General features: G+C 40.4%; 1 protein-coding gene across 1 annotated transcript in view; it reads right to left on the bottom strand.

Annotated features, from left to right (window-relative positions):
- Nucleotides 1–15,294, bottom strand: part of LOC128642875 (histone deacetylase 6) — a 338,039-nt gene that overhangs the window by 61,136 nt on the left and 261,609 nt on the right. Inside the window, exons 22-26 of the mRNA XM_053695741.1 lie at nt 14,139–14,207; nt 13,868–14,060; nt 13,640–13,789; nt 3,872–4,046; nt 2,816–3,795 (exon numbers count right to left, since the gene is read on the bottom strand). Of these exons, the coding sequence (XP_053551716.1) occupies nt 2,816–3,795; nt 3,872–4,046; nt 13,640–13,789; nt 13,868–14,060; nt 14,139–14,207 (1,567 nt within the window). The remainder of the gene's footprint in view (nt 1–2,815; nt 3,796–3,871; nt 4,047–13,639; nt 13,790–13,867; nt 14,061–14,138; nt 14,208–15,294) is intronic.

Below are 15,294 nucleotides of genomic sequence, written 5' to 3' on the forward strand. Positions count from 1 at the left end.
TGCCCAGCCATGCTACAACAGTATCCAAAATATATATGACAGAAACACACTTAAAGAAAGTGTTAGCCTTACTGGAATAAAATCAAAGAAATTTGGACAAAATAGAACCAAATAAATTTCAAAGAAGTCTTAACCTGCCCCTTACCAGCCAAGCTGGAATACGGCACGTACATCGCAATATTAGGGAGCTGATTTCGAACCCCAATTATAAACATGTTACTTGGGAAAGAACTCAGGAATTCGTTCCTTAATAAGAACAACCAAACTAGTATAAGCTTAAAGTTTTAGTCTTAGAACTCAATCTTGAAGCCCATAGTAACAGTTAAGAATTGAATCCAATTATAAAACAAATAATTGATTATCTTAGAACAAAAGAAATATGGATTTTTTTAAAAAAAAAAATCACAAAATTCTTCTAGCTAAAATAGCTAAAGACATAGATTAACCCTCATTTGCGAATATATTCAATAAAATGAAGACACAAATGAAATCATTAGCATGATAGTCCAGTTTAAAGGACCAGTCAAAACAGAGGACTTGCAAAATGCAAAACAACAAGACAAATGCAACAGTACCTAGTCTAGTAAATGTTGTCCCTTTAACAATGCTAAAATAAATCATAATCTGATACTTGATCTTAAAGTAAACAGAAAAAATGAAGCAATTGCAATATCACAGGACCAAGAAAAGTACCTGAAACTAAATAATTTTCCATAAATAAGATACAACTATATAAAGGAAAATAAATATTATTTTGCTATAGAAACAATGGCATAATTAGTAGGAGTAGAGATAGCCCCAATAAATTGGAGAACCCTCCAAATTGAATTTAACTGCTGGCAAAGAATATAGTTTAAAACCTTGAAGAAGGAATAAAAGAGAATTCTCAGCCTATTCCATTCCCTAGTATGGGGAATTGGAAAGAAAACCTCTGAAATCACAGAAGAAAAAAGGCAGAAATAGTGTCAGCTAGTCTTAAAGAACTAGTTACCTTAATATCCAAAATAATCAACACCTCTTCAACAAAGAACAAATGTACTTTAATAAAAAAATTATAAAAAAGTAGATTTGTTAGTGTCAATATCTGATGAAGAGAATTTCTGAAAGAGAAAAAAACATCATCAGAGAAGGATAAATCAGTATGTTGTTGGTCATTTGAAACTTCAATAATTAAAAAAGAAGTGAAAAAGACCTAAAAAATTGTATTAGAAGGCACGAAGTCAGACAAAGCCTTAATCAGAAAAAATATTTCTTATAAATCTTCTAAACATTTCTTGTACTTAAGAATGGAAATGTATAAAGCATAAATACTAATGGAATCTGCATGTAAAAGTATATCATAATAACTTATTACAAACCATAGCTAAAGATAAACATTTATAACATTTAAAATAAATGAACTTAGCTTTGGTAGAACTGAAACTCAGTTAAGCATTTTTCCAGAAGTGGCTTCTGACTCAGGGTCACTCGTAGACATCTTGCAATATGTAATAGAAAAAACAATATATAAAGCAAAATCGATCAAATTCCTTAAATGACAGTTTCAGGAATGGGAAAAAATGCTAGTGAACAAGCTTCTAGCAACCAGAAGCAATAATTAATGAGACTTAAATAATGTGGAGACAATAGTGACGCCCATATTTTTTAGCGCCAAAAAAGACACCCACATTATTTGGCGCCTAAATGCTTTTGGCGCCAAAAATGATGCCACATACGGAACGCCGACACTTTTGGCGCAAAAAAACGTCAAAAAAATGACGCAACTTCCGGCGACACGTATGACGCCGGAAACAGAAAAAAAATTTGCGCCAAAAAAGTCCGCGCCAAGAATGACGCAATAAAATAAAGCATTTTCAGCCCCCGCGAGCCTAATAGCCCACAGGGAAAAAGTCAAATTTTAAGGTAAGAAAAAAATTGATTGATTCATATGCATTATCCCAAATATGAAACTGACTGTCTGAAATAAGGAACGTTGAACATCCTGAGTCAAGGCAAATAAATGTTTGAACACATATATTTAGAACTTTATATAAAAGTGCCCAACCATAGCTTAGAGTGTCACAGAAAATAAGACTTACTTACCCCAGGACACTCATCTACAAGTAGTAGAAAGCCAAACCAGTACTGAAACAAGAATCAGTAGAGGTAATGATATATATAAGAGTATATCGTCGATCTGAAAAGGGAGGTAAGAGATGAATCTCTACGACCGATAACAGAGAACCTATGAAATAGACCCCGTAGAAGGAGATCATTGAATTCAAACAGGCAATACTCTCCTCATATCCCTCTGACATTCACTGCACGCTGAGAGGAAAACCGGGCTCCAACCTGCTGCAGAGCGCATATCAACGTAGAATCTAGCACAAACTTACTTCACCACCTCCATAGGAGGCAAAGTTTGTAAAACTGATTTGTGGGTGTGGTGAGGGGTGTATTTATAGGCATTTGAGGTTTAGGAAACTTTGCCCCTCCTGGTAGGAATGTATATCCCATACGTCACTAGCTCATGGACTCTTGCTAATTACATGAAAGAAATGTATATTTATCTGTCTCCGACCATCCCCAGCAAATACACTTCACTGTACCTATAACTCATCTTTCTTACACACTAGCAAAGTCTCTGTAACCCCCTCATCACATACAGGCCACTTACTATATCTATCACACTTCACACAACCTTTACACCCTGCACACACTTCTCTGGCATGTATATACTTCACATTTTTTTCCACTTCTTGTACATATCTCTATTTCCCATCAAACAGCAGCCCCCCTCCCATATATTGACCCCTCCACCTTATTCCATTCTCACCATCTGTGTCTCCTCACTTGTTTTTTCACATCTATTGGCAACTTTGTCTCTCGTTTCACCTCCCTTACAGAGAACGGCTTCTCTTCTAGCTCCCTCCCAAGGTGACGTGTCCTCTAGTGAGATGACTAAGGAGCTGTTGTCCATCTCATCACCCAGTTGCAAATGTTTGAAATCTAAAAGTTGTTCTGAGGGACTTGCTGCTCTGGGCAGGTCCTGCTCAGCTGTCTCACCCTTCACCTCAGTCCTTTCATACACCAAGTGCTTGTGAGCTTCCTTATCTGTCAAGCTGATCAGTGCATGTTGTGAAACCTCAAGAGTCTCCCTATTTGTTACAGTATCCTGATGTGACTGACACACACAATCCTTGCTCACAATTTGTACATATGGATTATGAATAGGGCACTTTCTCATGAGATCATGTAAGGTAGTCTCTCCCTCTCTAAGTTCTTCATGTTGGTAATGTTCTGAGAGCCTCTGATGTGAAGGGCTTCTAGGGCTCTGCTTCTCATGGTGATGGAGATGTCTGGGTGTATCACTTGCACATATCTCATGTAAGTTGCCTTGAAGAATCTCGTCATCATTGTCTGGCTTTTTTTGTGACATGCATTCAGGATTCTCCCTCTCAATATCCTCATGTAGAACATTCTTTAGAGTCTCTCCCTCCCTTTCAAGCCCCTCAAGTGGAATTCTCTCAGGAGTCTCAACTTTCCTCACTAGCTCATTGGCTACATTATTCTGTAGACAAAGAGATGCTGAGTTATCCTTTTCCGGTGTCACAGATGGTGGGGCATCAAAACTGTGTTCTGGTTCCACATGCTTAGATGTCAGTGCCACAGCACCTGTGTTGCCCATATCTGCTGTAGTTACAGGTTTGTGGGGTGACGGCCCAGTACTTTCTACTGTCCTACTCTTTCTACGAATGTTTTTGCTTGGGGTTGTTTGATCTTCTGTACTTTCAAGATGGGAGGACTTTACTGTAACTGACAAAGAGAAAGAAACATTATAGAAAGGATCACACCCAAACTTACTTCCCACCAATTTACAGAAAGAACTTACCATTAAGGCGCAAGCCATGCCAGTATTGACGTTGCACATTCAGCACATTGTGGAATGAACGCAGGGCTGACACCCGAAGGGGGCGCCTTTCTAATATGAAGGCAGGAGGGTCACCGAGAAGGGTTTGGGTGCACATGACCATAGACTCAGAGATGGAAGTGAGATTATATCCTCCCTGCAAGGTAGCAGATTTCAGAGTGTTAGAAAAGGGCAAAACTCAGACCTAGAGGCGGAAAAAATCAATGAATGATGACATTTGAATGGCAGAATGACGGCTTCCTTTAACATTTGTTCTGTTAACATCAAAAGTACATGTCAATTTTAATTTACCTAAATTCACACATAGGGCCTGATTATCTAAAATTAGCTGGATGGGATGCAAAAACCCTCGCAGCGGTCGCCCAAAGGAAATTCTATAAAAAGAGGGCTGTTCCTGCCTGTTATGAGAGACTTAAAGGGACAGTCTACACAAAAATTGTTATTGTTTAAAAAGATAATGCTTTTGCTACCCATTCCCCAGCTTTGCACAACCAACATTGTTAGATTAATATACTTTATAACATTTCAACTTCTAAATTTCTGCCTGTTTCAAAGGCTCTTTTCACAGCATCTTAATCACATGCTTTTGTATTTGCTTTTCATAACAGGAGACTGATAGTTCATGTGGGCCATATAGATAACAATGTGTTCACATCCAGGAAGTTATTTAAGAGTTAGCACAACACAGTACTAAATGCAACTCAATAGATTTTAAATAGTCACAGTCATGTGATCAGGGGGCTGTCAGAAGATTCTTAGATACAAGGTAATCACAGAGGTAAAAAGTATATTAATATAACTGTGTTGGTTATGCAAAACTGGGGAATGGGTAATAAAGGGATTATCTTTTAAAACAAAAAAAATTCTATTGTAGACTGTCCCTTTAAAAATAATGGAAGACTCAACTTTTTTTAAATATCCCTCCCACTTCCTCGTTAGTCCAGTCATTCTACAGAGGGAACAAGGAAAAGTAGGAGAAATATCAGGGTATAAATGGTGCCAGAAGAATAAGACAAATAATAGGGGGCTGCCCTTAGACGAGAAAAAACGGATGGGGGTCGTGGACTCTCCCTATCCGGAAAGAAAGGCATTTATCTGGTAAGCATAAATTATGTTTTCCTTCCTAAGATAGGGAGAGTCCAAGGATTCATTCCTTACTGTTGGGAAAACTATACCCAAACTCCAGAGGACACTGAACTGAATAACGGGAGGGAACAAAAAGGAAGAGGCGGACCCTATTCTGAGGGCACCACAGCCTACAAACCTTTTCTTGTAAAAATTAGAAAAAGTATGTAAGGAGGACCAGGTAGCCACCTTACAAATCTGATCCATAGAAGCCTCGTTCTTAAAGGCCCAAGAGGAAGCCACTGCTTTAGTGGAATGAGACATTATCCTCTCAGGAGGATGATGTCCCGCTGTCTCGTAAGCTAAGCGGATGACACACCTTAACCAAAAATATAAGAAAGTCGAAGTAGCCTTCTTTGTTCGTTGTTTATTCGGGAAGCGTAAGGATGCTTCCCCGAATAGACAACAAACAAAGAAGGAAGATTGTCTAAACTCCTTAGTAGCCTGAAGATAGAACTTCAAGGTGCGAACCACATCCAAATGGTGAAGTAAACGTTCCTTCAATGAAGAAGGATTAGGACCCAAGGAAGGAATCACAATATCTTGATTGATGTTGCTATCTGACACAACCTTAGGAAGAAAACCTAATTTAGTATGTAAAACTGCCTTATCTGCGTGAAAAATCAGATAAGGGAACTCACATTGCAAAGCAGAGATCTCAGAAACTCTGTGCGCAGAGGCAATAGCCAATAAAAAGAGAACCTTCCAAGACAACAATTTAATGTCAACAGAATGCAGAGGCTCAAACGGAGCCTGTTGCAAAACACGAAGAACAAGATTAAGGCTCCAATGAGGAGCCCCAGATCTAAACCCAGTTTTGATCCTAATCAGAGCCTTAACAAAGGACTTGCACGTCTGGAAGCTCAGCCAGACTGTTGTGCAATAAAACTGACAGGGCCGAAATCTGTCCTTTCAGGGAACTAGCAGAAAGGCCCTTCTCCAGTCCATCCTGGAGAAAAGATAAGATCCTGGCAACCTTAACTCTGTGCCAGGAAAAACCACGCTCTTCACACCAGAATAAGTAGGTCCTCCAACCTTTGTGGTAGATACAGCAGAAACGAATACTCAAACAAAATTACTGAGTTACAAATTAAAATAAAACAAGAAGAAAAAATAATTAGTGATATTTCTGGGAACAATGCAGATAGTGATCACTTACTGCCACAAAGGAAAGAGCCAAAACAAGTAATAAAACAAGATAAAATGCAAATGGGCGCCACTAAAAATCCAAGTTCTGTTCCAATTGCCCCTGTCATAATATCTGAGCATTTTAACACCCCGAAAGTTCCCACAGGTTTCTCAAATCAGGCTAGGCCAATGACTGTAGCAGATAAAAACATTTTTCAGAAATGGTGGGGCACAATCCCCACAAACAGCTTTAATAACTTTTCACATTGGTTTCACAAGGGATCTGAAAAAGCCATAGAATTAGGTATGAGCATGCAGGAATGGACAGAATTGCTTCAAGATGCCATGGGCCCCTATGCCAACAGGTTATTAGGATTCAACTCAAGCATAGCTGATCAGGCTGGGAGAATAGTTAAAACCGTTTTCAATTTTACTAGTCTAGAGTTTTATTCTGGTGTGTGCTGCGCCAGCCACAGACCCAAATTGTCTGGGGGTCACCAGCTCACATACAGAGGGTACTTGAAGCTCTCCCCAGAAAATGTCAGGAGTTTGTAAAGCTGTATGATCCAAACTCCACAAAATTAGATATGATGCTCACTAGAGCTGAGAAGTGGTGGAATTATCACCCATACACCATTAAGGCAATTTCTGCAGTGAAGCAGTCACTGGAGAACAATCTGAACATTCACAGGCAGGAATCAGAGAGGGGCAACAGGAGACGTGTTTGGGGATATCAGAATAGTAGAGCATCAAATACAGTAAACTGGAGAGACAGGAATTTAAATGGAGACATTAATAGAGGAGAAAACAAGTGTAAAAATTGGAGGTTGAGGCCAAATGAGATAAGCAATAAGGCCAACTTAAGTTATTGGTAACTCAAACAAAAAAAACAGGAGAATGAGAAATGAAATTGGGTTTCTAAAGAAACAGCTGACAGAGTTGGAGTGCTCAAATGAAATCATTCATTTTTGTTTATAAGCATATTTGTTTGCAGTACATTTGTATCGTGTAATGTGTACTTTATTTTTAAGTTCAATTAATAATTTTAAGTGTCTTTTCATTAAGTTTAGAATGCATAGTTAATTGATGCATTTTCTTTCTAAAAACCCCCCAAAAACAAATAACAGATACCTCCATTGTGATTAGTTTTGGGAGGCCACATGCAATAAAATTTCTATGTAAACTGTCTGAAGTCTTATCTTGCAGGATGAAAACCAATGAAGATAGAAGGCTTCTCACCTTTCCTTCCAGCTTTTCCCCAATAACACATATTATAGATTGTTGTTTTTCAGGTGTCATCAGGACTGATCTAACCAAGAATCTATGATGGTGGCGTTGGACAAATGAAATAAGTATAAAATGTATCACAATAGAGATGTAAAATTGGGCATTAGGCCAAAATAATATATATATCATAAAGGGGTAAATAAAAATATAGGGCAAGCAACATAAGTTTAAGTAAGGGGGCGAGTGGGATGATGCAATGATAGAGGCACATCCCAACTTGAAGTTAATAACTGTGAATGTGGTTTCTACTGCAGATGGAGTGTTGTAGTGTGAAGTAAATATATGCCTGGTTTTAATCTCTTTTCATTCCTTTGAGGGTCTTGGAAAAAAACAAAGTGGTTCAAAGAGAGAGATTTGGTAAAGCAAAAGCAAAGACCAGATGCTAAAAGCAAGGACCAGATGCCAAAAGATGACAACAAAGAACTTCAGTGAACCATTATAACTTTTGTTTTACAGGCACAATTCACACTTTATTAATAAAGATTTTACTACACACATGCCCATCTAGTGTACCCACACTCACACACTCATACATGAACTTTTAATCTTTCCCAATTTTAAGACCATTGTATAAATGTTGCTAATGGGGTTTAGCGGATTTTGTGTTTCTATGTATAATTTTAAATTATTTTTTTTAATGAATTGTATAAAGATAGACTAGGAATTGACAGTCCTAGGAAAGTACAGAAGAGCTCATATCGCCGAGGGAATGATATTCCTAAGGGATGGTGGGAGAATTTTCCCTGTGTTCTTCTGTACTAGTGGGTATAACTAGAAAACGGGGCAACATAGGAGAAGAAAAAGTGAGGGAATGTAGTGACATTTTATCACTGGAATATTCACCTAGCTGTTCTTAAAATCCCTTCCCCCAGGTACACCTTTCTCTCTGAACTAAAGACACTCCCAATAGCCTTTGACTGGCATTTGATAAACCACTCCCTATTGAATTAGGATATAAAGAACTGGAACACTCTATCTCTCTCTCTTTTTCTTCTTATCTTGTGCATGCTGAAAAGATGGCTGATGGTGGACACACTGAAGAATGCGGCTAAGTATATTCCTATGATTATTTTAGTAGTGTTGGACAAACTGGGGTTATTGTAGTAAAGTTGTCCTGTATTAAATATGTGGACTGTTTTGCTGTAAAATAGATGTGTATATACTGTATACCTGTAAATATTTATCTTATTATTAACATATATTGATTCCAAATAAACTGTTTGGAAACAATGGAGACCCTCTCATAGAGTTTATTTCACAACTTACCTGTATTGGTTTACTAAATTAGAATTATATTTTAAATTAATTAATAACCACAGATACGCAGAGTAACTGGTTTACAAGCTTGAATAAGAGTATCAATGACACTCTCAGATAAACCTCTCTTAGCTAAGACTAAGTGTTCAATCTCCACGCAGTCAGCCTCAGAGAATCTAGATTTTGATGAACAAATGGACCTTGTAACAGCAGGTCTCTGCGACAAGGTAGCTTCCACTGAGGAGATGAGGACATCCCCACTAGATCCGCAAACCACTTCCTTCGCGGTCACAATGGAGCAATCAGGATTACTGATACCTGCTCCTGCTTGATGAGGGCCACCACTCGAGAAAGAAGCGGTAATGGAGGAAAAAGATATATGAGTTTGAACCTCCAGGGCACTGCTAGTGCATCTATTAGATCCCTGTGGGATCCCTCGACCTCGACACGTACCAGGGTAGCTCGGTATTGAGATGGGACGCCATGAGATCTATCTCCGGCTTCCCCCTCTTGCTGCATATCTCTGCAAACACCTTGGGATGGAGAGACCATTCCCCTGGGTGGAAGGATTGCCTGCTGAGAAAATATGCCTCCCAGTTGTCCACACCCAGAATATGAATCGCTGACAGCAAACAGCTGTGGGCCTCTGCCCACTCCAGAATCTGAGATAATTCCTTCATCGCCAAGGAACTTCTCGTTCCCCCCTGATGGTTGATGTAAGCCACTGAGGATATATTGTCTGATTAGAATCTGATAAACTGGGACAAACCCAGAAGTTGCCAAGCCTTTAAGGCATTGAAGATTGCCTGTCGTTCCAAAATTGATAGGGAGGGAGGAATCCTCTTGAGTCCACGACCCCTGTGCCTTCCTGTCACCCCAAACAGCTCCCCATCCGGATAGGCTTGTGTTCGTAGTCACAATCTCCCAGGATGGTCTTAAGAAGCACATCCCTCGTGCAGGTGATCTGGACAGAGCCACCAAGAGAGATTCTCTCGACCGGCTGTCTAATACAATCTGTAGAGACAGATCAGAATGATCGCCGTTCCACTGTCTCAGCATGCACAGTTGTAAAGGTCTGAGACGGAACCTGGCAAAAGGAATGATGTCCATGCAGGACACGATGAGACCAATCACCTCCATACACTAAGCCACAGAGGGACTCAAGGAGGTCCAGAGGGCAAGACATGCTGAAGTTAGCTTGCAATGTCTCTGGTCTGTTAGAAATATCCTCATGGATATGGAGTCTATTATAGTACCCAGGAATTCCACCCTGGTACTTGGGGTAAGAGAACTCTTTCTTTTAAGTTTATCTTCCATCCATGTGATTGAAGAAGACTGAGAAGGACTCAGAGTATTCTTCAGTAAGACAAAAAGATGGTGCTTGCACCAGAATATCATCCAAGTATGGGGCTACTGTAATACCCTGAGTTCTGACAAGAGCTAGAAGACCCCCCAGAACCTTTGTAAGGATTCTTGAAGCAGTAGCTAGGCCAAACGGAAGGGCAATGAACTGGAAGTGCTGATCTAGGTAATCAAACCTCAGGAATTGAAAGTGTTCCCTGTGGATTGGAGCATGAAGGTAAGCGTCCAGATCTATAGTGGTCATAAACTGGCCTTCCTGAACTAAAGGAAGGATGGACCTTATCGTCTCCATCTTGAAGGAAGGGACTCTGAGAAATTTGTTTAAGCACTTTAGGTCCAGAATTGGGCGGAAAGTTCCCTCCTTCTTTGGGACCACGAAAAGGAGGATAGGTTCCGAACGCACTGCTCCTATGTCGAAAGGCAAAGAATGACTGGGGTAATGAGGAAGTGGGAGGGATATTTAAGCCCTTGGCTGGGGTGTCTTAGCCTCCTCCTGGTGGCCAGGTGTTGTATTTCTGTCAGGGTGCCAGGAATGAGACTGAAATAAGAAGTGCAAAAATAAGTACACCTTTATTAATAACAAAGAAATAATAAAAAGTCCAAAAGTCAAATAACAAGCCAGGAGTCAAAGCCAGAGCTGGTAGTCAGACGAGCCGAGTCAGGAGCCAAAGCGAGTAGTGAGACGAGCCGCGTCAGGAACCAGTAAGGACATCAGACAGCCAGGTAATACACAGAAACAGGAACTCACAAACAGGTCTGAGAAAACTCAAGGGCAAAGCATACTGAACAGAAGCCCTTTAAATAATAAGTGATGACATCACAATTCTGAGACTGCAACCTGTCTCACACGGATGATGTACAACAGTCTGGCCATAAGAGGGCGTGCAGGAAATGAGCAGCATCACACACTCTGCACCAGATTTAGCAAGAAAAGGTAAGCAACATGGCTGCCAGCAGCACATGGCAAACAAAGCAGGGAAAAAACCCTGACAGTACCCTCCCCTCAACGACCCCTCCCCCGCGGAAGGACAAAAGGCTTATTGGGGAAATGGGCATGGAAGGCATGGAGGAGGGAGGGAGCATGAACATCAGAGGAGGGAACCCATGAACGCTCCTCAGGACCGTAGCCCCTCCAGTGAACCAAATACTGTACACGGCCCCTGGACATACAAGAGTCAATAATGCTGCTGACCTCATACTGCTCATGGTTGTCAACAAAGATAGGACGGGGATGAGGCAACACAGTGCTAAACCGATTACAAACCAATGGTTTCAAGGAGGAGACATGAAAAACATTGGAGATGTGCAGTGCAGGAGGAAGGTCAAGAGTTTAAGCCACAGGATTGACCCGTATGAGTATTCGAAAAGGACCAACATAACGAGGAGCCAGTTTATTGGAAAGCACACGAAGGTTCAAGTTTCGAGAGGACAGCCAAACCCTCTCACCAACCTGGTAGGAAACTGCAGGCAGACGCCTACGATCAGCCTGGAACTTTTGGCGCTGCATAGAACGATGAAGGCAATCCTGAATCTGCACCCACGTGGAACGGATTTGCTCCTCCAAAGCAGGAATACCCTGAGACATGAATGAATCGGGCAACAAGAACTATGAACGGGGATAACTGGGAGGAAGCATTAATAGCACTATTACGAACGAACTCTGCTCAAGGTAACAGTTCAGACCAATTATTGTGGTGATCTGAGACATAGCAACGGAGGAACTGTTCCAGAGCTTGATTAGACCGTTCTGCAGCCCCATTAGATTGAGGGTGATATGCCGAGGAGAAGGAAAGCTGGATCCCCATTTGAGCACAAAAGGAACGCCAAAATCTGGAGACAAACTGGCTACCCCAGCCCGACACTATCTCCTTGGGTAACCCATGTAAACGGAAGACCTCCCGGGCAAAAATTGAAGCAAGCTCCTGAGCGGTAGGCAGACAACGGAACAGGAGGCTTCCGCAAGTGCTCCTTGAAAGAGGGCCTCTCTCTGAGTCTGATGTCAATTAGGATAAAAAAAGACACCAATTCCTTGAGATCCTCTGGTAAATCTCTGGCAGCAACTTCGTCTTTAATCGCATCAGAGAGCCCATGAAAGGCAGCAATAAGGGCTTCATTGTTCCAACCTACCTCTGCGGCAAGCGTACGGAACTCAATGGTGTACTGAGCAACAGTTCTCCTATCTTGCTGAATGGACATGAGTCATTTAGCAGCAGAGGAGGAGTGAGCCGGAACATCAAATACCCTTCGAAAGGAGGCCACAAATTCAGGGTAATTTGAAATCACAGGTTTATTAGTCTCCCACAAGGGATTAGCCCAGGCAAGAGCTGTATCAGAGAGTAACGAGATGAGAAATCCCACCTTAGTTCTGTCAGAGGGAAACGCCTGAGGTAACATCTCAAGGTAAATGCCAACCTGGTTCAAAAACCCTCTGCACTGAATAGGATCGCCTCTATATCGCTGAGGTAGAGGTGCAGAACCGGACATGCTCCTGGTAGGACTAGGTGCAGCAGCGGAAACAGGAGCAGCCATAACTTGTGGAACACTCTGGTCCAAATGTGCAGTGCGAGTCAGCAAGGTTTGCAGGGCTAGTGCAAATTTATCCAAGCGGTGATCCTGTTCATCCATCCTGGAAATGATGGTAGGTAACGGTGGATTATTAGCACCATCAGGATCCATGGCCCTTGCATAATGTCAGTGTGCCAGGAATCAGACAGACGAGAAGTGCAAAAATAATCACACCTTTATTAATAACAAAGAAATAATAAAAAGTCCACAAGTCAAATAACAAGCCAGGAGTCAAAGCCAGAGCTGGTAGTCAGACGAGCCGAGTCAGGAGCCAAAGCGAGTAGTCAGATGAGCCGAGTCAGGAACCAAGAGGGACGTCAGGCAGCCAGGTAAAACACAGGAACAGGAACTCACAATTCTGAGACCGCAACCTGTCTCACACGGATGATGTACAACAGTCTGGCCATAAGAGGGCGTGCAGGAAATGAGCAGCATCACACACTCTGCACCAGATTCAGCAAGAAAAGGTAAGCAAAATGGCTGCCAGCAGCACATGGCAAACAAAGCAGGGAAAAAACCCTGACAATTACCCAAAAGTAAGGAATGAAGCCGTGCACTCTCCCTATCTTACGAAGGAAAGTATGCTTTTTGGAGAACATTTTGATATGTCTCAAATGGGATTTAGCAATAATTTTATATTTTTATTTCAATAAATCATCTATTGCTTTCATATGATTTGTGAGTCCTACTGCAATGTTATGCATCTCTTTCACACACTTAAAATACAGCAAATTATCTCTTGCAAGGTAAAAACTTCCATTAGAAAATTCAACCAAGAGCTTTATAGCACTAGCAAGATTTCATTCATTAGGTAACTGGGCCCCTAAATAGCAAGGGACATTACAGTAAAAATAACATGGTATCACAAATTAGAGTCTTTTATTTTTTGCATTAAAATGTCCCTTTAATATTCAAGGTCCAGCAAATCTTCAATATTTGTTTTAAATGAGCAAACAAAGCCAACATTATGGTAATGAGTAGTAATATACTGCGATTAGTTCTTACCTCAAGTACCACCACCACTCTACCCCCTGCTAACCCCATCAGGAGGTGCGTCATGTGGGCGTAACCTTCAGGGGTTACCTGGCAACCTCCAAGAGGATCTCCGCGGGCAGCATCAAAACCAGCAGATACCAGAACCAGCTGTGGGTTAAACTGAGGAAAAACAATGATGTTGTCAACCGAGATCTCTGATTACTCAGTTATATATGTCTAGTTTTTTTATCTCCTCACCTCATAGGCAATGGGCATCACTACTCTGTGAAAAGCCATTAGATACTCTGGGTCGCCCATCTTTGCACCATTCCAGGGGATGTTCACATTGAATCCCTCTCCCTGACCAGTACCGACCTTATCATGTGCAGCATCCTCAGAACATGGGAAAAAGAGACCGTGATCATATCGATGGATGGACACGTATAGCACACTAACAAAGACACATAATGTTAGTGTACTCACAAATAAAGACATGCATGCTCATATAAATAATCTCATACATAATGACCTTGCATCTTCCTGGAAGATATGTTGTGTGCCGTTTCCATGGTGAACGTCCCAATCGAGAATCATCACCCTAAGATGAAAGCAAATATTATATTGAGCCAAAGTATAGACCTTGGATAGATACCATCTTTGTTAAAGTTTAAAATAAGACCTTTTTAAAGATAATTTGTAAAAGAATCATTAATGCAGGACAGGATGCCAGGCAAAAAGCAATCAGAGGGACATAAAAAGGAAAAAAAAAGAGAAAAGTTAATCTTACATGACTTCCATCTTAGATTTTACAATAGTGTTCTCCACAGAAATTTTTGCCAGATGGGTGGTATTATGAAGTAGCCAGGTAGGGCTGTGTAATACTTTGCAATATTATAACATTTTCTGTCATTTAATTATGGCACTTCAAGGTATATAAAAATCAATTTTTTTTAATTTCATGATTCAGATAGAGCATGCAATTTTAAGCAACTTTCTAACTCCTATAATAAATTTTACTTTGTTCTCTACCTATCTTTATTTGAAAAGCAGAAATATAAGATAAGTAGCTGGCCCATTTTTGGATCCGAACCTGGGTAGCACTTGCTGATTGGTTACTACTCTTAGCCACCAATCAGCAAGAGCTACCTAGGTGCTAAACCAAGAATTATTTAAAAAAAAAATTGGACAAAAAAGTTATAAGGGATTAATGATATGAGGTCTCAGGTGTTAGCAAAAAAAAGATGTATGTGTGTGTGTATATATATATATATATTTATATGTGCATATATGTATTTAAAGATATATAAACACTTAAAAACACAAATACATATGTACTCACATACAGACATATATATAAGTCCATTGGGGCCGTTTTCAGTTAAAGGGACACTGATTTTGTGATTCAGATAGAGCAACTTTATAATTTACTCTTATTAGCAAATGTTCTTCATTCTCTTGGTATCTTTATTTGAAAAGCAAGAATGTAAGATTAGATGCCAGCCCATTTTTGTTGAACAACCTGGGTTGTTCTTGCTAATTGGTGAATACATTAATCCACTAATAAACAAGTGCTGTAAAGCATTCTGGACTTTCTTTTTCAAATAAAGATAGCAAGAGAAAGAAGAAAAATTGATAATAGGAGTAAATCAGAAAGTTGCTTAAAGTTGCATGCTCTATCTGAATCA

Source organism: Bombina bombina, chromosome 12, assembly GCF_027579735.1.
Source record: "Bombina bombina isolate aBomBom1 chromosome 12, aBomBom1.pri, whole genome shotgun sequence".
In the NCBI taxonomy this organism is placed as follows: Eukaryota; Metazoa; Chordata; class Amphibia; order Anura; family Bombinatoridae; genus Bombina; species Bombina bombina.